General features: G+C 46.4%; 4 protein-coding genes and 2 pseudogenes across 6 annotated transcripts; all 6 read left to right on the top strand.

Moving 5' to 3' along the window:
- Positions 1 to 5,001: 5,001 nt before the first annotated feature.
- Positions 5,002 to 6,247, top strand: LOC112897716 (putative F-box/LRR-repeat protein 23). The gene is made up of 2 exons (XM_025966106.1): positions 5,002 to 5,526; positions 5,618 to 6,247. The coding sequence occupies exons 1-2, from the start codon at positions 5,129 to 5,131 to the stop codon at positions 6,138 to 6,140; spliced, it is 921 nt and encodes a 306-aa protein (XP_025821891.1). The 5' UTR covers positions 5,002 to 5,128; the 3' UTR covers positions 6,141 to 6,247.
- A 2,545-nt stretch (positions 6,248 to 8,792) lies between these two features.
- LOC112897690 (probable purine permease 11) lies at positions 8,793 to 10,601 on the top strand. 2 transcript variants are annotated; one of them, XM_025966051.1, is made up of 2 exons: positions 8,793 to 8,990; positions 9,222 to 10,601. In XM_025966051.1, the coding sequence occupies exons 1-2, from the start codon at positions 8,954 to 8,956 to the stop codon at positions 10,385 to 10,387; spliced, it is 1,203 nt and encodes a 400-aa protein (XP_025821836.1). In that variant the 5' UTR covers positions 8,793 to 8,953; the 3' UTR covers positions 10,388 to 10,601. The 2 variants fall into 2 exon arrangements, with proteins under 2 accessions (XP_025821836.1, XP_025821837.1); XM_025966052.1 differs by having other exon boundaries at positions 9,211 to 10,601.
- A 1,320-nt stretch (positions 10,602 to 11,921) lies between these two features.
- LOC112896911 (F-box protein SKIP19) lies at positions 11,922 to 12,475 on the top strand. Its single transcript, XM_025965033.1, has 2 exons — positions 11,922 to 11,960; positions 12,077 to 12,475. Exons 1-2 carry the CDS (start codon positions 11,922 to 11,924, stop codon positions 12,473 to 12,475), a joined length of 438 nt encoding a protein of 145 aa, XP_025820818.1.
- A 2,700-nt stretch (positions 12,476 to 15,175) lies between these two features.
- Positions 15,176 to 17,583, top strand: LOC112897919 (annotated as a pseudogene).
- Positions 17,584 to 18,986: 1,403 nt separating this feature from the next.
- Positions 18,987 to 21,529, top strand: LOC112896910 (annotated as a pseudogene).
- Positions 21,530 to 23,508: 1,979 nt separating this feature from the next.
- On the top strand, positions 23,509 to 25,237 carry LOC112897045 (putative F-box/LRR-repeat protein 23). 2 transcript variants are annotated; one of them, XM_025965231.1, is made up of 2 exons: positions 23,509 to 24,006; positions 24,528 to 25,237. In XM_025965231.1, exons 1-2 carry the CDS (start codon positions 23,669 to 23,671, stop codon positions 24,976 to 24,978), a joined length of 789 nt encoding a protein of 262 aa, XP_025821016.1. In that variant the 5' UTR covers positions 23,509 to 23,668; the 3' UTR covers positions 24,979 to 25,237. The 2 variants fall into 2 exon arrangements, with proteins under 2 accessions (XP_025821016.1, XP_025821015.1); XM_025965230.1 differs by having other exon boundaries at positions 23,517 to 24,021.
- The last annotated feature ends 525 nt before the right edge of the window (positions 25,238 to 25,762 follow it).

Below are 25,762 nucleotides of genomic sequence, written 5' to 3'. Positions count from 1 at the left end.
CAACTTTCAAGTAAAAAAATTTAGCTCATGCCCATCCCAATTATTGTTGTGGGTTAAAAATTTCGACACGAGCCTAGACCACATATTGATTGGGTCGGGTCAATTCTTTTAGATCGGGTCGGATTTGTCAAGTCGGGCGGCCCTAACCTGGTATAGCCTGGATTCAATACTGATGAGCCCCTTAGGAAGTTGCATTGTTTATGAAACCTGTGTGTCTAATCAACCAAAGAAGCAAAGATCTCAAGGCCTCCGCTCTAGCTGCTTCCATCAGTCAAAGCACCCAGAAGATCAGTCCAAGATACCATAATCGGGATAAAATCGGCATGACAGAAAGAGTCTACTTTACCCCATCTATCGAGGTTGGTCTAGTTAAACCCCTCAACTATAAAACCAAAAATTCTACATTCCAAACTATCCAAAACTGTCACACCCGATTTTTAAAGATAAAACCGAATGCATAACTATATATATGTCAAGATTAAGTTCCATATATATAGTAACTTCATCAGTGAATAATCAGCATCATCTTCAAAAGGCTTCACATCACTTTCTCCTTTCAGCAACAATTATAACAAGCGTGAGTACACTTATGGTTGGGTTGGAAATTATATGACATGATGGCCAAAATCAAGGAAAGGCTGACTGGCTTACTGCGATAAGCAAATTTTTAGTTGGTCAAGTTTTATTGGCTTACTGCGATAAGCAAATTTTTAGTTGGTCAAGTTTTATTAGCATCTGATTACTAAGGTATAAGTTCATACCAAAACCCACATTAAAAGAGATAAGAAAGATACAGCATAACCATAACTATAACCATAAATATGGTCCACGATTTAATTCATCTTCAAGTTCAATTATCATGTGAGAGGGTCCAAGCCGCTCTTAACCGTGAGCACAGCTGATATATCAGTTTTCACTCTGCAGAGGTTGTACACTTTACCCACAACTCATGTCTCCCGATTTGCCCGAGGTAGCTAGCCTTTTAAACACTTCCGAGGTGAGTGGCAAGGGATTCACTACGAGGCCTTTACAAAGATTCCCAAACTTATGACAATCCGCTAAGGTTTCAGGCCGCAGTGGTCATAACCCTCCCTAATAAGGAAGACACCTTAACCAGGACCATATCTACGCCTCAAGAGGACCGGGCTATACCCATCAACGCACTCCCCTCTTGCCCTTTCGGTAAGATCATAACAAGTTAGAGTTTCTAATTAATTAGTCAAGACTAGAACCATATAGTATTGTGGTTGCACTATTTTCCTAGATGGTTCTCCATGTTCTGATTAAAATATATAATCTTGTGATTAACAACACAAAGAGCATGAACATGGATAAAACAGGTGTAGCATCATCATCGTTATCATTAGGATTATATATTATTCCAGAACCATAACCAGTTATAGCAACTAAGCAATAGCTACCTAACATAAAGGGAAAACCCAGGTTGGCAAGGAATGATCATAAAGAGTAGCCGTATCCTTAATTAGGATCCATCAAAATTAGGACACATGCATGAATATAAAGAAAAGTTATATTTATTGTGATTATTAGGACAAAAGCATGATCAAGGAAACACTTGCCTTTCTTTTAGGGAATAGCTACTCAGAGTTTTCAATTCTTGTTCTTGAAATTTTAAATCTTCAAAGCTCTTGGATCACGCTCCTTCTAACGTCACACAAGCATCGGACCGAATTCATACAAGCAAGCAAACAAACAAGAACAACTAAGAACGCGTACACCAAACAAAAGAAAAACTTTAAAAGAGTGTACTAAAGGATAGGGCTCGTTGCTACGGTTACGAGAAAGAAAGAAATGCGGAAAACAGAGCTTGGGTTGGAAAGATACAGCTATCGGAAGATTTATATTATAAAAGAAATAAGAGAACTATAGCTTTCATTTGTTTGAATTTACAAAATTAATGTAAAAGATATAAAAGAGAAAGATCTCTCATTATAATTAACTCATATTATATTTGTATTTATAAAAATAAAGTACGGCATAGTCAAATTTTATATATAATTATTTATATACAAATTATCCTATTTAAACAATTAATTATAAAGGAAACTAGTGAGAGCATATAAATGCATAACTTCACATGATTCATGCTGAACTAACAAATTAAATTACAAACATATTTAAATTGATATTAATCAAATTAACATCAATTATGAAAACCGGAGAAAAGACTTAATTGGATTTTATTTCGGAAAACTAGATGAGAGGATATTATTCAAATTAAATTGATATCTAATTTTAAAAATAGAAATTACGGTACAGGGTTTTAGAAGACTAACACAAAAAGAATGGATCGAAACGGATGTAAAACGCGGAAACTATGCCTGAAACAATGCTGCAAGGACCTATACGTAATTAACTATAGACTTCAGAGGTTAGCAGGAAAGAAATACTAGACTCAGAAAATAGTGCTTGCAAATACAGAAAAGTTCAGGGTTAGATCTGAAAAATTCTATGGTGGGGCTGGATTGAGAAGATGTAATAGATCTAGGGGGTTTTCTTCAAAATTTGCAAGACACTGGAATTTACACGATAATTACAGAATCTTCCAGAGACTAAATTGAAAAAGCTTCGCAGCATAGCTCCCATGGCGCCGGCAGCAACTCTAGGCCGAAATTCCGACAATTTTGGCCACGGGAGAGCGCGGGAAGTGGGGGAAAAGAAAGAGGAGAGAGAGGGGGTTCGATTCCATACCTTACCCGCAGCGGAGATGCATTGTAGAGATCGAATTTCGAGGAAGATGCAAGGGCGGGTTTGTTCATCTGTTCTGGCGGCTGGCTTGCACGGAGGGAGGCAAGGTGCACCAGCACAGGGGAAAGGGCGCGACGGTGGTGCTGGTGGCGCACGGCGGCGGGTCGGTGACGCTCTGGTGGTGGCGGCGTACATCACAGGAGCAGCGCGCGCAGCAGGGGGCTGGGCAGGGGCGACGAGGAGGCCGACAAGGGGCGCGCGGGGAGGCGGCTGTGCAGGGGCGCACGCGAAGATGGTGCGCTGCAGCAGGGGCTCGCGGGGAAGGCTAGGGCCGGCCATACGAGGAGGAGATGCGACAGCAGGCCACGAAAGGTGCAGCACGCGTTTAAATAGACCTAGAGATATCGTGCTGGGCTCAAACTCGAACGAGTATAGGGACGCTGCGGCGCATCAGACTGGGACTCGTTTTTGAGCCCAGATTGCCCACGAGAGACGAGATTGGGCTGATCAGCGGGCCCCACCAGTTAGCAAGCAAAGAGAGGATAGAAGAGGTAACGGAAAGAGGAAACGAGAATGGCCGAGCGAGTTCGGTTATGGGCCGAAACAGGATCGGGTGAGGGCTGGACATGAAAACGAGCTGACTGTGCTAGTTGAACACGAACGGGCTATTCGAGAATGTGAAATATAAAAGGGAGAAATCAGGCCGAGTCGTTGGGGCTGACGGTGATCGAACATCGTCGGAAAAACACCGAAGACGAGCCATGAGGCGTCGTTTTCAAGCGTGACTTGATCGGGAAGAAATGTTAGAGGATCGGGAGCTCGATGGGACATCTTAAGGATTCGGAGCAGACAAGGTTAAAAGCATGTACAACAAAAATACGGCTTGGTCCGACTACGATGAGAATTTATTATCAAAATAGAAATATTTTTTAGAATATATTTTTAAGCTTAAAATAAATCTAGAGAAGTCCAGATAAATATTTTAACCCACGAAAACTATATCCGGAAGAATCCTAAAAATTTCCGAGAAAACTCGGAGGTAATTTGGGACACGAGGATTCCAAATAAAGTATTTGGGACTCATGAAAAAGAATTTTAGAGCTTTCCAAGTAAAAAAAAATGGATCTAGCTCTTGGATAAATAGAATAATTACCAAAAAATCTTTAAAATTCTCGGAAAATCCTATTGATAGATGAACACATCTTAAAAGACATTCACATCCTAAAATTAAATATTTTAGGGTGTGACAAAAACCATTTAAATAACTCAAATAACCCTCTTGATGGTTTTAGAGGTGGTTTTTCGCCTATGTAGCATTACATGTGGACAATGGCAAGTTCAAAATCTACTTCACCCCCAAACTATTAATTTTCATCTACATAACCCCCTCAACTATATATTTCATCCACTGCGATTTTTTTACGCATTTCGGTAATGCATCTCGGTACCTCCGCCAGGAAATTGTAAATATGTGAATAAATAGATTTGCCCGCCGGTGCCCAGGCATATACAAGCCAGGAACCTCGTAGGTTGATCGGGATTGAAAATACAAACACACTCCCTCTGTCCCAAAATAAATGCAATTTTAGATTTGGATTGAGTCAAAAAAATTTAAGTTTGACTAACTTTATAGAGAATATTATTAACTTTTATGACTCTAAATAGATATATTACAAAAAATATATTTCTTAGTAAATCTAACTATAACTATTTGATATCATAAATAATTCTAGTTTTATATATATTTGGTCAAAGTTGAGATAAATTGACTAGGAGTATATATGGCCAGCCATCAACGGCTATATTTTTATGTGCATCCATTGTTGATGCAGCAGCTAGATTATTTCTTCGTTATTCCTTAACCTAGAAAAAAGATGAGTAGCCGCCAGACACAAGCATTGGCAGATAAGTTATAGTTCAGCCAAGCATCGATTGAAGAAGACCTACCTAGCTCCCTGTAATCAGCCAAGCATCTATCAAGAGCGCACGAAGGCAGACTTAACCGAGACTGAGAGCTAATTTGCTATTATTATATAATGAAATTTTGTTTAAAAAAAGCACCAACAAATTGTGTAACCTAAAAAAAACTTGCTTTCCTGTGGTGAAATTGTATTTCCGCATCCTACCGGAGACGTACGCTGACGTGCTTGTTGTCCTTGTCGAGAACTCGCCAATTGTTTATCCACAGCTTGCTCACGAAAGGATCAGCTTCGCTACAAAGACGTCGCTTTCCGGCCGGTGAGCCGACACCAACGCCGTAACGCCGGCGGTGAAATAATTAATGGCACCCGTCCGGCCGGCGTGTCCCCGTTGCCTATAATATGAGCTCATGCTCAGCTCGCCGCCGCGCCGCGTGCTAGGTAGCCACAAAGACAAGCTAGCTAGGTGACCGGCGGCCGGACGGCGCGGCGACCGTTCGATGGGCACGTGTTCCTCGATCCACCACCGTCGGACTCGCCTTGTTGGGCAGGCCGAGCAGCCTCCGGCGCCGGTGCCTCGTAGGGAAGGCAAGGGCGAGGGGGAGGAGGAGGCGAGGGACTGGGCGGAGCTGCCGGTGGACGCGCTGCTGGCCGTGCTCCGCAGGCTGGACGCCGTCGACATCCTCACGGGGGCCGGCCACGTGTGCCGGCCGTGGCGCCGCGCGACGCGGGAGGAGCCCGAGCTGTGGCGCCGCGTCGACATGCGCCGCCGCCTGGCCTACCACGTCGACCTCCAGGCGGCGGCGCGGGCTGCCGTGAGGCGCAGCGCGGGCCGGTGCGAGGCCTTCTGGACTGAGATCTTCGGGGACAACGACTTCTTCCTCTTCCTGGCGGACGCGTGAGCAACACTCTTCCTCATCTTTAATTAAGTAGCGTACAAAAAATAAAATCTTTTCCAACAAATTCACTGAGATCTATCTGTCTCGCAGGGCGCCGATGCTGAAGAGTCTCCGGCTCATCTCCTGCAATGGAATTCCGCCACACAGGATGAACGAGGTGATCAGGAGGTTTCCTCTGCTGGAGGAGCTCGAGATCTCGCACTACGACCTGGACTCCATCACCACCTGCCTCGCCGGCGTCGGCGCGGCGTGCCCGCTCCTGACGCGCCTCCGGCTGAACCACGACCGCTTCTACTACTGGAGGCCGGGCGACACGGGCGGCTGCGAGGCCGCCGAGATCGCGGCGATGCCCGGGCTGCGCTCCCTGCAGCTCTTCGCCAACAGCCTCCGCAACGCCGACCTGGCGGCCATCCTCGACGGCTGCCGGCGGCTCGAGTCCCTCGACATCCGGCACTGTTTCAACGTCAGTATGAACGGCGAGATGCGGGCCAGGTGTGCCGGGGTGAAGGCACTGCAGATGCCGAAGGACTCCATGGAGGGCTACGACCTCCCGTACGCCAGCCCTGTCAGGGACTGCGTCTACTACAGCGGCGTGATGTATCCCGATTTTTAGAGCGGATCGAGCTCATTCCTGAGAAGTGAGAACGAATCCTCCCGCGTGTGATTGGATTTGTGGAGAGTTTACAATGGTTTTATTTTGGTGTGCATGGTTTGATTGAATTTGCGTCGCATGCCTCATCCGATCCGTCGGCCTTATCAAACCAGCAGCAGAAGGTTACAAAACCCAACCAAAGAGCATGCTTGGAACTGGACGGAGTAAATTAGTCACAACAAAGCAAAATAAAGAGCATGCTTGGTTGGATGCTAAAATATTAGCATGCCAAAATATGGGCATGACCAAACATGGGCATACCAATATTTTTTTTATCAAAACCTTGGCAAGTTTAGAATAGCACTTGGTTAGGTGGGTTGATTTTTGAGTGCCAAAATTTATGAGTTTGCCCATATTTTGGCATGCTAATATTTTAGAAGCGAACCAATCAGGCTCTATATGCGGCTGATGGTTGTCATGTTAAGAAGAGTGAATGGATTACACCTGATTATGGGCCGGGCCGGATCAGGTCAAAAATAAATCCGGTATTTTTCTTCTTTGACCTAATCCGACCACCGGGCTGGATTTTTTGTCCAAAACCTGACCCAATACGTGGTCGGGTCGGACTGGGCTAAATCTAATTCTTTATATACAATTCTTGAGTTTGGTCAGAGGATTTTTAGGTTTCAACTTTCAAGTAAAAAAAAATGAGCTCATGCCAATCCCAATTATTGCTGTGGGTCAAAAATTTCGACACGAGCCTAGACCACATATTGATCGGGTCAGGTCAATTCTTTTAGATCGGGTTAGATTTGTCGAGTCGGGCGGCCCTAACCTGGTATAGCCTGGATTCAATACTGATGAGCCCCTTAGGAAGTTGCATTGTTTACGAAACCTGTGTGTCTAATCAACCAAAGAGGAAAAGATCTCAAGGCCTCCGCTCTAGCTGCTTCCATCAGTCAAAACACCCAAAAGATAAGTCCAAGATACCATAACCGGGATAAAGTCAGCATAATGCGACGACAGAAAGAGTCTACTTTACCCCATATATTGAGGTTGGTCTAGCTAAACCCCTCAACTGTAAAACCAAAAATTCTACATTCTAAACTATCCAAAACCATTTAAATAACTCAAATAACCCTCTTGATGCTTTTAGAGATGGTTTTTCGCCTACGTAGCATTACATGTGGACAATGGCAAGTTCAAAATCTACTTCACCCCCAAACTATTAATTTTCATCTACATAACCCCCTCAACTATATATTTTATCCACTGTTATTTTTTTTATGCATTTCGCTAATGTAGATCACAACACGAAAGTTGACATGGTACTGGCCCTTGCTTTTTTTCAAACACAAGTCAGATTTGCACAATTATGGTTCTATTGTAGAGGAATTAATGAGGTATAATGGGAGCAAAGGTGAATAGCAGGATATGCTTGTGTGAGAGAGATAGGGATGAGGTCAACACCACATCATCGTTCACGTAGTCGTAGTACCTCCACACAAGCGTGATCTACATTAACGAAATGCATAAAACAATCATAAGGGGTGAAGTATATAGTTGAGGGGATATGTAGACGAAATTTAATAGTTTAGGGTGAAGTAGATTTTAAACTTGCTATTGCCACATCATTGTCCACGTGTAATGCCACGTAGGCGAAAAACCACCTCTAAAACCATCTAGGGGTTTATTTAGACGGTTTTGGATAGTTTGGGGTGTAGAATATCCGGTTTCATAGTTGAGGGGAATAACTAGACCAACCTCAATAGGTTGGTGGGTAAAGTAGACTCATTCCGAAAGAAAATTATACGAATCAAGACACTAACATGCAGAAACCGTATCAGGATAATGATTGCTCCTGTTTGGATCTTACATGAAATTCTACAAGAGGTGACGTGCGTGACTGGCAAGAACTTCGAGATTAAAAGAATATACACCACTTGCTAGACGATATGCATGAGACGATGCAACATGTTTCCTTCATGGAGTATTTGGTCAAATCTTCTTTGGAAGACTAGAACAAGCGCTCGTCACCGCATCATGAAGTTAAGCTGTTTATGTCCACTTCAGGTAGATGACTACTTGACAAAATAAATGAGCACATATATCTCTCACCAATTAGCTGGAGTGTCCTTTTTTTACATACCTTACAGACTCAGCACCTCCGAGAATAGAATACCTTGTTGTCCTAACGCATATTATCTACCTCTAAAAGAATAGTATTGGTAATTTCTATAATAAATTAAGATAAATTCGAGCACTCATTCTGAATCGAGAACTCAAATTTTTTAAATTTATTTTTAAAAAAACTATTTTTTACAATTGCCCCTCCCGTACTAAATTTTAATTTTAAGAACTAGCCCGGATTAACCATCAAGGAACCTCGCATGTCCGTCAACGTGAAAATACCATTCAGTGATGCTTGGTGCAACAAAATCCCGGCTGCATAACCCTAAAAAAATGGTTGCAGTAACTGTTGCAAAGTATTGCTGGACCAGGGCCCTCGGCGCTGAAAGTTTCTTGCCGGCACCCCAATCATAGAAGTAGAACATGGAAAAGGCACACCTACTGCATGGCATGACTGACTTGATAGAAACAGCTATGACGGCTAGTGCACATCAGATTCTCTGCCAACCAATTTTTTATATAAATCTCATAACCGTACTGGAAATAGATGTCTCTTTACAATTAGAAAATGTTGGGATGGGTATATAGGATGCCAAGGAGCCTGGAGCTCATTGTCCACCGAAAGAACTGTGAAAGTAAAGGAACTGGAGGATACTGAAGAAGTTACCCTCTGTTCCTGCAGGTATTGAGTTCCAGCCAGCAAGATGGCACATGCTCAAGAAATTCAGCTCCAAATCACAGGTACGTCAAAACGATAAGACTCTCTTTGTATCTGCTTTTTGGCCAACTGAACGTGTTCCTTTTCGAGAATGGCTTCTTTTTCTACAACCAATTTTGAAGATCAGTTTGCCTTCGCTGAATTCCTTACTATTTGACTACTTGCTTAAGCTCCTTTTGTGTTAGAAAAAGACTGAACTTAACTAACTGTGCTGCTAAACTGTGGCAAAATTTTCTCTTCGAGCTAATAATAAGGTGTTCCGGAGCTGGAATCCGGCGACAAGGGCGGCGGCAGCCGTGATGGACCGGGACCTGAACCTCCCACACGCCGGCTGGCGAGAGGCCGCGGCGTCCGGTGGTGGGCGCTGGTGGCCGTGGACATGCTGATGTTGCTCGCCGGAGGGACCGTAGCCACCCTCCTCAGCCGCCTGTACTACAACTCCGGCGGCAACAGCAAGTGGATGGCCACGCTCACGCAGTCCGGTGGCGCGCCGCTCCTGGCCATCCCGCTGCTCCTGACGCCGCCGACGCCATCGGAGGAGGAGCGTCGCCGGCCGGCACCGTCCAAGCTGGCGGCCGTCTACCTCGGCATCGGCGTCCTGATCGGCATCGACAACCTGATGTACGCGTACGCGCTGCAGTACCTGCCGGTGTCCACCTTCTCGCTGGTGGCGGCGACGCAGCTGGCCTTCAACGCCGTCACGTCGCGGCTCATCAACGCGCAGCGCTTCACGCCGCTCATCGCCAACTCCGTGGTGGTGCTCACCTTCGCCGCCGCGCTGCTCGGCGTCGGCGCGTCCTCCGACGGGACCTCCTCAGGCGGCGGCGCGCCGGCGCCACCGCGGGGCAGGTACGCGGCCGGGTTCGTCCTCACGCTGGCGGCCTCCGCCGTCTTCGCGCTGATCCTGTCCCTCTACGAGCTCGCCTTCGAGAGGGTGGTCCGGGCGCGGACGCCGCGGTGGGTGCTGAGGACGCAGATGCACACCAACCTCGTGGCGTCGGCGGTGGCGGTGGCGGGGCTGCTCGCGTCGGGGGAGTGGCGGACGGTCCAGGGGGAGATGGCGGCGTTCCGGGACGGGCCGGCGAGGTACGTGCTGACGCTGGCCGGGGCAGCGGTGTCGTGGCAGGCGGCGCTGGCGGGGCAGGTGCGGCTGGTCGCCAGGGTGTCGTCGCTGTTCGCGAACGCGACGGGCGCCGTGCAGCTCCCGCTGGTGCCGGTGTTCGCGGTGGTGCTGTTCGGGGACAGGATGACGGGCGTCAAGGCCGTGGCCATGCTCATGGCCGTCTGGGGGTTCCTCTCCTACGTGTACCAGCACTACCTCGACGGCCGGCGTGCGGCGGCGGCGGCGGGGAAGGACGGGGGCGAGTGCGCCGTCTGCGCCGCGCGGGCGGCAAGCGACGCGGTTTCACACGCTCCTTGAGAATCCATGTTTTTGATGAATTTCTATGGTTTTTGCAAAATTCGCTGCAGCATCAACTCTTCTCGAAGAATAGTGAACTTCTCTTTTATATACCCGTTGGGAATTCAATAGTATCGCTAATACCTGTATATAGAGACGGCCGTATGTGATGTGATTTCCACAATTCTCCACTGCGCCCATTTTGGGAGTTGTAATTTTAACACATTCATTAGTAACTGATTTTATTTTAGAGGTTAAAAAAGGATTTGAAAACCATTTAACCTTTGCTCCAAAATTTCTAGAGAAAATCACAAAAACTAGTTTGAGAAAAATAGCACGGACGACCAGACAGCTCTAATAAGGATCAGAACCATACATTTTGAGAGTACCAGATCTGAGTAAGAACGCGGGATAAGTTTAAGTACCGCCGGTGAAATTTACTCAAAGAAAAATATAGACCCAATATAAGTGGATTAGAGCTATGTTGAGACGAGTATGACTTTTTTTTTTCTCCCGCGCGCGTTTGGTCTCGAGATAACATGTCTCTAATAACATGTGACCCACTTGCACATGCACGCCCCGTGTGAAGAATTCATCCCTCCATATTTGAGAGAACGAGTTCATCCTTTATTAAGAGGAAACATTCCCTGTAAAGATACTTTTACCACATGTTTCCAAACCAGATACTGTACAAAAGGATTCACTCTATCCATTCTACTACTCCGATAGTATGCGGTTGCCGGATCTCCTGTACAATTTAATGAATTACAGAGTATCACACACTAGAAATTGTTGCACATGTAAAATCACTTGCAGCCACAGCTCGAGAGACGAGTGCATCAGCACATTTGACGCTTAATTTTTTGGCCTTCTCGAGTCAACAACGGCGGCTGCACGCGTGCGTCCTGTATGGGCTTGCCTCCATATCCTCCAGCTGTTGGCCTCCTCGGTTCATGCAAAATCTAAATCCTTTTAGCTCCTCGTACAACTTTCAGCAACATGGTTCGCCAAGTTTCGAGAGTTTCAACATCAAAGGAGATCTTTTCACTCACCTTCAAACTTTGGTGGGGAAACTTTGGAGGTGCAGGAAGCATTTCACCACCCGTGCTCAAGGTACTTTGGTGGGGTAAATTTTGGAGGGCAAACTTCCGTATTGACGCGGAATCAGCCGGCGAGCAGCTTGCGCAAGGGCCTCGGAAGAGATGGGAAAAGTTCCCTGCGACGCGCGCTGCTTCTCCCGTGCGGATGTGCGTTGATTTTCCCCCATATGGAGCCCACCCTAAAGAGGAGGCGGCATTATCTCGAGTGGGATCCACGTACAAGGTCTAGCCGCCCCTAACCACTACTGATGCCCTTATCGGTTTTACCTGTTACGCGCAAAATTGAGGCACTAAAACGTGAAGTCGTTTTGTAAGCCGGATGAAATTAATTCTTTTTTTCTTTACTGGTTTCAGCTTTAGCATAGCCCTTGCATGCGGCCCCTAAATTTCAACCCGGAAAGACGGATTCATTCACAGAGCAGAGATCTAAGAGCACGTGATCTTGTCCTCGACGGATGCCGGTGGAAACCGTGCCGGCGCCGGCAACGACGAAGGTGAGGATCGGAGTGCCTCTGTGCCATGAACCTCTCGCACGCGCTGTGCTCTTCAGTAACCACTGGATCACTGGATCTGATCTAGCACTGCTCCTTTCCTCTCCCCTTCTTTTCAGATTCAGAAGCTGCCGTTCCGTTTGCCAAGGACAATGGCGGCCGGGGGAGACGCCGAGCCTGCGCAAGCGGCGCCGGCCAGGGACTGGTCGGAGCTGCCCCTCGACGCCATCGCGTCGGTCTTCGCCAGGCTCGACCCCGTCGAGATCCTCATGGGCGCGGGACTCGTGTGCCGCTCGTGGCTCCACGCGGCCGCGGCCGAGGAGCCTTCCCTGTGGAGGCACCTCGACATGGCGAGCAGCCACAATGCCGCCGTCAAGGAGAAGTCCAGGTACAGCTATGCGGATGTCCTGCGTGCCATGGCGAAGAAGGCCGTGGACCGCTCCGCCGGCCAGCTGGAGGTGTTCATCGGCGAGGCGTTTGTTGATGATGACCTGCTCAAGTACATTGGGGGCAGATAGGATCTTAAGCTGTAGTATTTTCTATTCCTCAACCAAAATTGTCTTACTAGCACAAAAAAAGTCCTAGTTTTTGCTTGTTTCTATCAGCACTTCTCAGCATCATTTGTTTATTGAGATCTAAACCCTATACCATTTCGCAAACGTGGGGATTTTCTTAGCAATGGAAACTCTTGAAGAAAACGAATAAGAGGGCAACATTTATTGAGATCTAAACACTAGTCATTGCTTGTTTCCTGCATTCTTCTGACTCACATCATTATTTATTGAGATCTAAACCCTAAACATACTGAAACACTACAGTCTTCAGGAATAGCTGTGAGAGTTTGCTAATTTGGTATGTGTTTAGTTCCACCTTTCATACAAATATGGTCGTAATTTGTGGAGGGAAAAGATTTTCTTCACATTTCAGTTCTAATGAGACCTAGCCTTGTTTTGGATCACATTGCAAAGAGTTACTGAATATAGGAAATCTGACTATTTTTGTGTTACCAACAACGTGGAATTACTGCCAGAGCAGTAGATTTGTTGCTAGGTTAGGAGTACTATGTTTGTCAATGGTTAGGGAACATAGTTTTTTGTTGCAACTTTAATTGGATCAAATGCTTCCTTGGGTTAGTTGGTGTATAGTAAGCTTAGTTGCAACTTGCAAGTAGTCCATTGCACGGGGGGAAATGCTTTTACCAATATGGGTGGTGGGTACTGGAAAAGTTTAGATCTCCTGATGTTCCTAATCAGAAATACAAAAGAATTTTATATTCTAGATTGTTCCTCCATGCAGAAGAGATTCTAGCTAGTTGAATATATTTAAACTACCGCACCTTGCTTTCATCTATATGTTTGAACCTTAATTTATATACAAGTGCTATTTTACAGGGCACCATCTCTCAAGGTTCTTCGCCTAATATCTTGCTTCCATATCCGCAATGAAGGATTTGTCGAGGCAATCGGCAAGTTGCCTCTGCTTGAGGAGCTCAACCTTTCTAGCTGCAAAAGTATAGGTCGCCATGCAACCTATGAGGCTGTTGGCGAAGCATGCCGAAACCTAAAGCAATTCGTAGCTGACAAAGACTTCTCGGCATAGGTCAAGTTCGGCCATGACGAAGCCTATGGTATCGCAACAATGCGCGGGCTGTGCTCCGATCCCTGAAGATTTCTTGCGGTGAACTGAACAACAAGGCAATGGCTGCCATCCTTGACAACTGCCCTCACCTGGAGTCCGTTGACCTACTTTGTTGCTTCAAAGTTGTCATGGATGGTGCAGTGCGGGCCAAGCGGCATCAAGTTGCGCGTCAGTGCGTTGGATCACAGCTATGGCGACATCTTCCCTAATGGCCGCTTAATCATCTGATGACTACTATCCGTACCGGCTGTGAACCCTAGCTGCATCATCAGGTCAGGATAACCCTGGCAGTGATGATTTTTTCTTTCTCTCTCTTTTTTTTTGGTCGTGGTGGTGCTTATCAATCTGAATCCTACGTAGCTGAGTTTTATGATTAAGTGTTACTTTCAAGGACTATGTATTTACATGCATGCTTTTTTTAAATGGATCTGATGAGCATGTTGGTCGCTTGCAAAGGAGGAGAGCCTAGTACGTGCAAAGTTCACAGAAGCTCTTCCTACATTGAGAGTCTCCCTCAGTCCTGTGCTCTTCGGAGCCTTGCAAGAATATGCCAGGCCGAGGTCAGACAATATTGCTTGCATTGCATTGCAGTGCAAAGCTGAGTGATTGGCACCGTACTTCCTTGTTTATATTTCTCCTACCTTACAATCCGGGACTTGAGAAACTTCATCCAAAAAGCAAGAACAAATCTAGATTGTCTACATCTTCTAGGCTAAGCAGGCGGTGTGGGAACAAATCTAGGGCACGCGAACAAAAGAGAATCAAGTTTCATGCGCCAAATACATGCTAGTACAGAACATAACACTAGTCCCGGTTGCCCTTGTAGTTCCAGTTTTCAAACCGGGACAGCCAATCCGGGACTAAGGATCCCGATCTTTAGTCTCCGTTGTAAAAACCGAGACTAAAAGATCTGCAACGCTAAAAAAATAATTGGCAAGTACAACTAATTGACGTATAGTTTCTTTATCGCCCCACCTAAATAGCACATGTGACTCTAAATGTGATGCTTTCATTTTAAACTGACCTGTGAAGAACGCTTTAATCCCTGTTGGTAACCCCAAACGGGATTAAAAGGTAACTCTTTAGGTCCGGTTGGTGTTACCAACCGGAACTAACTTTTAGTCTCGGTTGGGGTCACCATCCGAAACTAAAGAGAGACTTTTAGTCCTGATCAGTACCTCCAACCAAGACTAAAGATCCTCTGCTCCCCTAGCCGTTGGATCCGGGACTAATTCTTTCATTAGTCCCGGGTCTAACTCCAGCAGGGATTAAAGAGATAGATAAAAGGTCTATTCTGTACTTAGCGACAGTAGCACACAGCAGTGTATACTGTTGGTCATGGTACAAGCTACAGGGAAAAAAGGCTGGTGTTAATGCTTTCAAATGCTGGAACAAGTTCTACACCATCTGCAGGCGTTGGTACATGCACATGAAGGACCAAGAGGAGAAAGCGTATATTCGAAATTACGTATTCGGCACCAGAACGCGGAACTTCTCCCCCATTTCCCTCCCCCACCGCCGTACTCGCGAAAAGCCTGCCCAAACCCTCCTTCCCTCCACCTCCCTCGCACCCCGACGCCATGCTGTCCTCCTCCGCCTCTCGTCGTCGCGGCCGCAACAAGCCCGCACCCCCGGCGGCGCACCCGGAGGCGGTCGGGCGCGCGACGGCCCCCGCACCCGCAGCGGGGCCGCGGCTGCCTCCGCCCGCGGGCTTCGCACGACGAGAGCTCGACCCGGCCCCGGACGCGGCGCCGGCCGAGCGCGCGAGGGGCCCCGTCGCAGCGCCGCGCCTGCCGCCCCCCGCCGCCTTCGCGCGCGGGCCGTGCCCCGCCCCGCGCGTCGCTCCCCCAAACCCTAGCCCTCCTGATCCCCAGGCCCGTCCCCCGACGCCGCCGCCCTCCTCCTCCAGGCGCCGCCGCCGCAAGGCGGATGAGGCGAGGGACTGGGCGTCGCTGCCGCGGGACGCGCTCGTGGCCGTCTTCTGCAAGCTGGACCACATCGAGATCCTCACGGGCGCCGGCCAGGCGTGCCGCTCCTGGCGCCGCGCCGCGCGGGACGACCCCTCCCTGTGGCGCCGCATCGACATGCGCGGCCACGCCGACCTCTTCAACCAGGTCAACCTCCACGGGATGGCGCAGGCCGCCGTCCGCAACGCCAACGGCCAGTGCGAGGCCTTCTGGGGCGAGTACGCCGGCAACGACGACTTCCTCCTGTTCCTCGGCGAGCAGTAAGAACCAATTCCTCCGACTCCCCCAATTCTAATTCCGTTCGTGTTTCATTTGCCTCGAGTTTGCGGCTATCAGCGCTGCATCCGTTAGAACATTTGTGGATAAATTGGTTATCCTAGACGGAGGAACTACGGTAGGATTTCAGATAGTTTGTTGCGTTGTGGGTGCTTCTGAGATCTGACCATCGTGCTATATATGGTTGTGGAAGTGTGGTTACTACTGTCTGAGTAGTAGATGTCTTAGTTGCAATGTCGATATGCATTTGGGTAAACAAAAGGTTGGCAGTCAGTCAATGGTCCTGAATTTATTCAGAATTCCCTCATGCTAGTAAAAATCTACAATAGCATATCCTTCTGATCATAAGCATCGTCATTTCAACTGCTTTTTCTTAATGGGCTAGTTTATGTTTAAGTGACATTCTTGAGCATATTGGTCTCTAGTATAACCTGCTGGCACGGTGAGAATACGGAAGGTTAGAACTGATTGCTGACTCTGGACAACCAATAACTTTCAAGCAATGTTCTTAGGCTGTGCACGTTTTTTTAAAATAAAAAAAAGTGAAAACACTAATAAGCATGTGGGCGTATCACTGAAAATGTTAAATTATAGGACTAGGGAAAATTCTGATCATAACTGTTGTAGAATTAGGGGTGGCAAAACGTGAATCCAATTTTAGGAGTGAGAAATCACAGTACCAGAGCTAGGAGCGACAAACCTTGATATTGAACATTTTTTTCAGGCTAGTGATTACAATTCAAGTTATATATATTAACCTGTAAATGTTACGCATGTTACAGGCTGGTGATTGGTGATTAGTTGCCTTTTTTCGAACAGATAAATAAAATGTTTCCTGATATGTATCTTTAGCTGCATATTTGGATACTGAGCATAGTGCTATCTTTGCAGGGCATCTTAAGAGCCTTCGCCTCATATCTTGCTTTGATGTCTCCAATGAAGGGTTTGCAGAGGCAATAAAGAAGCTTCCTCTGCTCGAGGAGCTTGAGCTTTCACTTTCTAGCGATGTATTTGGGCAGGAAGTGTTTGAGACTGTTGGAAAATCATGTCCACAACTCAAGCGCTTCAGACTATGTGAACGCAGTTTCTACAGTTTTGAAGATGTTGACTACAACAAGGATGGGGAAGCCCTGGGGATAGCAGCTATGACTGGACTACACTCCCTGCAGATCTTTGGCAATAACCTCACCAATGCAGTGCTGACAGTGATCTTGGACAACTGCAACCAGCTGGAGTCCCTCGACATACGCCACTGCTTCAATGTTGAAATGGACAACACTCCGAGCAAAGTGTGCTGGTATCAAGACGCTGCGGCTTCCCGATGACTCAACTGATGATTACGACTTCATAGTTTCGGCTCCTGTCTGGGTCGATCACTCCCAGAGGGAGGATGACTCTGATGATGGCTACATGGGTCTGATGTTTACTATGAGCTGGACACCGATCTCGATGATGACGATGATATCTATGATCCTTCCAACTACATTGATGGTATGGATAAAGATGATGAAGAAGCTAGGATGATCCTAAGGGGTTTGTGGGCGCTCATGAAATGAAACATATCTGCATGCTGTGATGGAACTGCCTGATGCCTGTCCCAAGTGCTCAAGTTTCTGCATATTTTGTCTTCACTGGGCGCTGTCCATCCTTCATCGCTTCTGCTGGTGCAACAGATCGTTGAGCTGGATTTTGTCTATCACCTAGTGCTGGACTTAAGATCGCTAGCTATCGTACTGTAGTGATATATGTTGTGGCTACCATTTTTATATGTTCACAACATTGTTTGGAGTCTTTCGTTTCCAGTTTCCTAAGTCTGCATGGCGCTGTATGCCAACAGTGAAAACAAGGTAATGTTGATCGGATTATATGCATACCTATGTGGTGGTGCGAATGTCATTAGCCCAGACTCGTACTCGGACCTGGATAACTACTCTGTACATGCTTTGTTTTGATAGCTGCTTATATCTGGCTTGACGAAGCTGAACATCTGTTGTTAATCCCCAGTGCTTTGACTAGTTTGTGCATGTTCCTGAAATGAATCACGTGTGAATGTTGTTGCTCTGCTGGTCGAGTCCTTGAAATGAATATAGTCTGCTTTTTTTGTTTCTTGAGACAAGAAAGAAACGAGAGGCTGTCTGTCTTTCTTATTCTGTTATTTGTTTGCAAGGCATTTTGATCGAAACTTTGGACCTACAAAGTCGGATTTAGCCATTTAGGTGCTAATGATGATCAAGCACTTTGGAATCAGATTTTACTTCCACGTTTGGGTTTCAAATAGGGAAACAATAGATTCAAAAACTGTTTGTGTTAACATATCGAAATCAAGATAAACATTGAAATCGCAAACCAAACCTTTCAATATAGGGCTCAAAGAAAACTTGGACAGTGTTTTATGCTATGCTCTCAGTATTCAAAAGTCGTAAGACAGATAGCCATGTACAATTATATCACACCCTATTAAAATTGGAATGGGCAAAGTTCTTCGACCAATTTGAAAATGAATCCCTATATTATGCACATTTGCCAACACCCCTACAGCACAATACAATTACACCCTACTATAATATTAGAGCATCCCTAACCCTCCGTGTAGGATAGTTTCCATAGTATTAATTATACCGCCACATGTAACTTTTAACCTATATAGTACTGAATGAAGAGAGGAAGAAATTGGATCTCACGTAAGATCCAGTATCAACATGTAAACTAATATACTAGGCACTACAAGTTGTGCATTGGGAGTAAAGTGATATCTTCATAATAAATGGAGAACAAATATGGTAGGTGGAGAAAAGAGAGTAAGTTTAATAGGAATCCACACCAAGATATCATAGGTGTAGAGTATAGTTTATAAAGATGGTGTCTCGATGATATAATAATACAGACACTACATATCACTACATATAGACACTATACGTTGAGCTAGATTGGCATCATGTGACATTTTGCTTCACAACATCCCTGATTATCAGACTTTTTTAGGTGAGAGAATGACGAGGGGACGGCAAACACGCGAAAGAGTATGACAGAGAAATACGCGTCCGACATGGGAATGCGGGGTCTCACTCTCTTTCGCTTCCCATTTCCCCAACCCACCGCCGTACTCGCGAAGCCAAGAACCCCCAAACCCTTCCCCTCCCCAGTCGCAATGGCGCCCTACTCCGCCTCCCGCCGCGGCCGCCGCGACCAGCCGCCGCCGCGTCCGGAGCCGGTCGAGCGCGCGACGGACCCCGCAGCGGTGCCGTGGCTGCCTCCGCCCGCCGCCTTCGCTCGCAAGCTCGACCACCCTGCCGCCGCCGCCGCGGGTGCGCCGTCTGTCGAGCGCGCGGGGGGCCCCGTGACGGTGCCGCGTCCGGCGGCGGTCGAGCGCGTGACGGTCCCGGGAGCGTTGCCGTGGCTGCCCCCGCCGGCCGCCTTCGCACGCAAGCTCGACCACCCTGCAGCCGCCGCCACGGGTGCGCCGGCGGCCGTCGCGCGCGCGAGGGGCCTCGTAGCGGCGCCGTGGCTGCCACCGCCCGCCGCCTTCGCGCGCAGGCCCGGCTCCGCTGCCCCGAACCCTAGCCCACCCGAGGCTACCAGGCGCTGCTGCCGGACGCGCTCGCGGCCGTCCTCCGCAGGGTCGACCACGTCGAGATCCTCATGGGCCCGCGCGGGTGTGCCGCTCCTGGCGCCGCGCCGCGCGCGACGACCCCGCGCTCTGGCGCCGCATCGACATGCGCGGCCACGCCGACCTCCACCGCCGGGTCGACCTCTGCGGGATGGCGCGGGCCGCCGTCCGCAGCGCCAAGGGGCGGTGCGAGGCGTTCTGGGCCGAGTACGCTGCCGATGACGGCGTGCTCCAGCTCCTTGGCGAACAGTGAGATTGCAATCCCACACCACACCGGCACCCCCAATTCTATCTAGGATTTTTAAAGTTCCGTTCTGATTTTACTTTGTTGCGACTATCGGACTGTTCCTTCGTAAAAATGTATAAAATACTGATTATAATTACATAGGATTAGATTAGAGAATTGATCTGTTCCAGTTTCCTTCTTTGACAACATAAAAGTGTATTCTTGCATCATCAAATGGACATTTTAGTGATATATTCCTGATAGGTACAAAATAATTCTAATGGATGAATCTGGAATATCTTCATGTTGTTTCTGTTTTATACACCGTGAACTTTTCCCAGCCTAGCATTTAGTTGACCTTTGGTGCTTTACTGCCTTTGCGTACTTTGTCTTTACAAAGTGGTGAACTGTTAACTTGCAAAGATTGTGTGCTATCCTTGCCATTATCTACAGAAGAAGCTTACGGTGTTATGATATCTGATGTTTCCTTAAGGTGATCTTTGGTCTAAACAAAAAACATAGATTTATGTACAAATTCTATAACTATTTTACACAAAGAAACACTGTCCCTATTTGAAATGGAATGCAACTCGGTGCTAATATTTCAGGGATAAAGCATTACCTCATGAAACAACTAAACAAGTGAAACAGACTGATTGAACTTATATGAAAAGATAAGGTGCTGATATCTTAATCTGTAGCTGCATTCTCCAGCCAAATGTGTTGTTACCATACCAAATATAAATTGTTAGTTCAGTACCACTGAACTCATCCAAATGATGGACTGGTCATTATATGTGATTATTCTCTAAAGTGACTTATCCACTTTTACAGCCATTTTGAATGCCCTTTCATATCTTGTCAAGCATGATAGATAGTTTTGTACACAATCCTTTGGCATTTCTTTTTGAAGCTGTATTCATTGATTGTTATTGTCATCTCTAAATGCTCTTTCATTGGACCCTAAGTAGATAACTGCACCTCACTTTAGCAAGAATTGGCACTAGTTATAATTTGTACAGCATACATCTGCATTTCTTTTATATGGTGTATTTATTGGTTACTAATGTACAACTACTATCTTCGCAGGGCACCATCCCTAAAGAGTCTCCGCCTCATTTCTTGTCAGGATATCATCAGATTTGAAGAGCAGATAAAGAATTTTCCTTTGCTTGAGGAGCTCGAGATTTCACTCTTTACAAATATAGGTGGGAAGCATGTGTTTGAGGCTGTTGGCAAAGCATGCCCGGAGCTGAAGCACTTCAGATTCAATAGTTATCGCTTCATCAACCTAGGGATCAGAGAGCACTCGGATGATGAGGACTACTATTATGACTATGATGATAATGATTTGAAGTACAAGAAGGATGATGATGCCCTGGGGATTGCCTCTATGCATGGGTTGTGCACTCTGCAGCTCTTTGGCAATAGCCTCACCAATGAAGGACTGAGAGCCATCCTTGACAACTGCCCCCACCTGGAGTCCCTGGACATCCGTCACTGCTTCAACATCACCATGGATGATACCCTGCAAGCAAAGTGTGCAAGGATCAAGACGCTGAAGCTTCCCTATGATTCTACTGATGACTATGGCTTTCCGGTTTGTAGCCCTCTTTGGTCAGTTGGCATCTACTCCGACAGTGATACTCTTGGGTCATTTGACATCTACTCCGACAGTGATGATTGTGACTATGGTGACTACATTCTGGACTCGGATGATTATGACGATTACTGTGACCCGTTCCGCTACCTCAATGGCATCTATGAGGCCGAGCTTGGTCCAGAAGATCGGATGTTCCTCAAGGGTATGCGCATGCTACTGAGAGATGATGATGATGATGATGATGATGATTACTGATTTAGTTTGGTCCTTACCACTATACTTTGAATCTTTAATGGTGTCTAAGAGGAACGGCGATCTTATGTTGCTGGGGTCTCATCACCTTTAGCTGGAAGATTGCTTAGCGGCACAAATGTATCAGCGTCATGTATTGTCTGCCTTTTCTTATGCTCACTGACTCTGAACTTGTGGAGTTGAGGACAGTGTAATGACTGTTGTACTTGAGATATTTCCTTAACTCGCCGTGGCAATGTATGCTCAGCGAAAATAGGCAATTTATGCTCTCCTTATCTGGGCAATGCTTATGAATTGATATGGCCGGGATAGATGCATGTTGGGCTTGGAAAAGAACTTCCACACTTCAAAGGTGCCCTAATTGTGCTCTTGTGTTTGAATTTCCCTTGACCTGAACTTCTATGTACATGGAAGCATACAGCATAAGCTAGGCTAGCGCACGCCTTTTATCTGACATGCAAGTGTGTGTAAGTGGAGTTCCATTCAGAGTTGATCCGAAGATTATAAACTTCTGATCTTTCAAAAAAAATTATAAACTTCTATTCTGACATGAATTCAGTGTCACAAGCATAAAGAAAAAACATATAAAAAAAGCAAAAGGATCACACTCACTGTCACTGGTACAGCCCCATCTCATGTTTCGGCCTGTTCGGACCATGTAAGCACCGCACTGGCAGGGCCCAGGTCTCGGTGCACGAAGGAGTCGCCAGTCCAGTCCAGCAGTCCTCTCTCTCGGAAACTTCTTGTGTGTATGATAGCTTTTTTTTTTTTTGAGGAAACATGTGTCATAGCTATTGCCGACAATTTTTTCAAAAAAGATGTTTATAATTCATAACATTAATTTTTTTGCACTTTTAAGTTAAGTTCTGTATTTGGATTTGATGGAAGGATATATCATGGCATTCCTCATCTCTTGTAACATAAAATGTTTGCCAACTTTTTGGGTTTAGTGAAAGGCTCAGTTTATAATCCAAGTTTTGTTTGCTCGATCGTGAGAATGCATGAAGATGACCTTTCTGAACCGCTGGACTACATCAATTGGCGAATTGCAGTATGCGTCTCCCACCTGCATGTGAGAACCTGGAAAGCTCAACTTATAAGCTCGGAGCACACTTTCGCAGACTGGTCTTCCTAGATTTTTGGCACTGGGAGGGCCAAATTAGATGAAGCATGGCTAATAAGTTTGTGCTTTTGATTTGTTCAGTAGGGAAGTGGTGAAGATAAGATCTATCCTTTCTAGCATTTTATAGTTTTTTCTAGGGTGGGTGGGGTGGGTGCACTCCCTCCCTTTAATCTCAAGGAAGCTTCGCACCGTGAGCTCTTGATGGAAAAGTCGGGGCAAATGATCTATAGGGATAAAAGTGTCCTTTACAGCTGAATTGACATGGTTAGGAGTTCTTGACGGAAGGAAGCTAAACACAAACTTGAGTATGAAAAAACATACACAGGTGAAATTTAATAACAAAGTTGAAAAGCACCCTCTCCGTCTTGAAATATAAGATATTTTAATTTATTCTAAATTAAGATAGTCTAAGTTTTTATCAAATTTCTAGAGAAGTATATTAACATCTAGCATCAAATAAGTAAAGTATAAAAGTATATTTTATAATAAATTTAATTATTCTCATCTGATATTCAAGATATTATCACTCTTTTCTATCAATTTGATCAAACTTAAAACGGTTTGACTTACGATAACCAAAATACCTTGTATTTAGGACAGAGGAAGCAGATGTAAGATAACAGTGGTGATTAAATAGCCGAAACAACACAATTACTCCTATTGTTAATAGTGTAGTCCAAGTAGTTTCTTTTTGCGTGTTTATATAGACATATAACCTTGTACGCGTCAACCATAAGTCAGTGCCTCAATTCTATTGAATAATCAGAAAAATCACGTGAGCTAACTCGTTTGGAAGAAATCCTTGGGTCCGCGAACAGTCAGCGTGCAGTCCCGGTTTTGGATCTTCCATGCCGTGGGCCATCAGGCCGGCCGATATTTCTCCTGTCTCGCTTCGGACAGGTAAGAAGAATCAGTCAGCACTCAATTCGCCCCCCTCCTCCTCTCCCTCGCCAAACATTCCAGCCAGCCACCGGCGCCGCCGCGCGGCCCCGACTAGATCAGGTGTTGCCAGGTTAAGAATGGAGTCTGCGACGAGTTCCTCCCAGCCTGAGCCGACGCCGCCGTCTGCTGCCGGCGGCAGGGACTGGTCGGAGCTGTCGCTGGACGCGCTCGTGCTGGTCTTCGCCAGGCTCGGCCCCGTCGAGATCCTCATGGGCTCGGGCCTCGTCTGCCGCTCGTGGTTGCAGGCGGCCAGGGAGCCCGAGCTGTGGCGGTCCGTGGACATGGCGAGCCACAGGGTAGTGGAGGAGATGAAGGGAGACGTCCTGCGCGCCATGGCGATGGTGGCCGTCGACCGCTCCGGGGGGAAGCTGGAGGTGTTCTCCGGGAAGTACTTCGTCACCGACGAGCTTCTAAAGTATATAGGGGACAGGTGCCTTTATTTTCTTTTGCCTTTCCGTATTAGTAGATTTTTAATCTATATTCAGTCTAGAATTATTTCGGGGGATCTTCTCGTTTTTCTTCTTCAGGCTGAGTAGAAATGAACTAATAATATAGTTGTGAGAGCTAATTGAACAAAACATAGTTTTCTTTTATGAAAGGGACCAAAAAATAGTTTAGAGGGTTCTCCATAATTTGTCCATACTTGAAGGGGTACTCTACACTTTTCCCAAGATTAAAAAAATATATGGGTATTTTCATGATTTTCTACCAATAAGCTCATATGCATTGGTTTGTCTGTTTGTCAGATTGTAATAACTTTGATTGCCACATTTCTTTTAGGCCTTAACTCTATGACAATTTTTTAACTGTATTGTAGTCGCGTCCTAATTTTCTCAGCGAATTTTTTAAAAGTCAGGAACCTTTTTACCGCATTCCTTTCTTTAGACGTTTCTACTGCATATCCTGGCTCCCTTCTAATCTAACCAAGTTTTACAGGTCACCATCTCTGAAGACACTCAGCCTTATATCATGCCACGAGGTCTCCAACAAGGGATTCACCGAACTGGTTACAAAGTCACCTCTGCTAGAGGACCTCTCGCTCGAGCTCTGTCCGAAGATCGGCGGTCGCAACGCGTACGAGTCCACCGGCAAAGCATGCCCCCAGCTGAGGCGTTTCAGCCTGCGCCGGGAGTGCTTCAGGTTCTCCTTGAACTACCCTCGCCGCGTCGCTGAGGCGCTCGGGATCGCAGCGATGACCGGGCTGCGGAGCCTCAGCCTCACCAGCAGCAACATCACCAACGACGAGCTGGCGGCCGTCCTCGACGGCTGCCCTCGCCTGGAAACTCTCTGCTTGCGCGACTGCTACAAGGTCATAGCTGATGATGCTGCCCTGAGAGCCAGGTGTGCCAGGATCAAGACGCTGGCGCTTCCTGAGTGTGAGCGCTAGCTACTAGTAATCTCCACTATCACGTTGTTTATGATGAGGATTGTTAGCATGGTTTGACAGACAAGTTGTTATGATCCTTTGCAAGGCCTTCAGATTTGCGGTGCTAGTGCTGAAGTTCTTCCTTTAAAAGACCCTAGTGGTGAAGTTTTAGTTTGCGAGGACTGCATTACATTTTGTAAATTGCGTGCTGATGACAACCGGATAACATTTGACCATTACCAAAAAAAAGAAAAGGAAGCTGAATCTCATTCAGGCCTCAGTATGCTATCTCAGTTTTGAGATTGCGTAAATCATCCAGTTGAAGCGTTGTAGCCCTGCTGCCTGCATATATAGGAGAAAGCACAACTGCCTGTACAAGCTTTGCTACTGGGCTGTAGTTTTCTTGCCAGTTTATAGCCTTGTGTTGATGGTTTAATTTTTCTTGCAAGTCTGTAGTTTATTGGCTCAAAATCTATCAAAGAGACCCTTCTAATTAGGACGTAATTTAATTTTGGTCTTTGAAATATCATTCTTCAAACATGCAGGACGAAATTGCAAAGGCATGAATTAGCCCGTAGAAAATTACGTTGGACTTTCCACTCACATTTCTCGCCAAGCCTAAACCCACAACCCCAAAGGAAATTTGGCTGGGGGACATCGTTAAAAGTCGCCATTTGCTACAGACCATTGAAATAATGTGGCTTTGCTGAAAGACACTATAATTCTACGTCAATTTGCTGTAAGACACTAGACCAATTATAATATTCAATTTTGATGTGAGGCTACTCAAATTGACTAGTCCGTC

Source organism: Panicum hallii, chromosome 6, assembly GCF_002211085.1.
Source record: "Panicum hallii strain FIL2 chromosome 6, PHallii_v3.1, whole genome shotgun sequence".
Lineage (NCBI taxonomy): Eukaryota > Viridiplantae > Streptophyta > Magnoliopsida > Poales > Poaceae > Panicum > Panicum hallii.
Note: the sequence above shows the minus strand (reverse complement) of the source record. Positions and strands in the feature narration are given on the sequence as shown.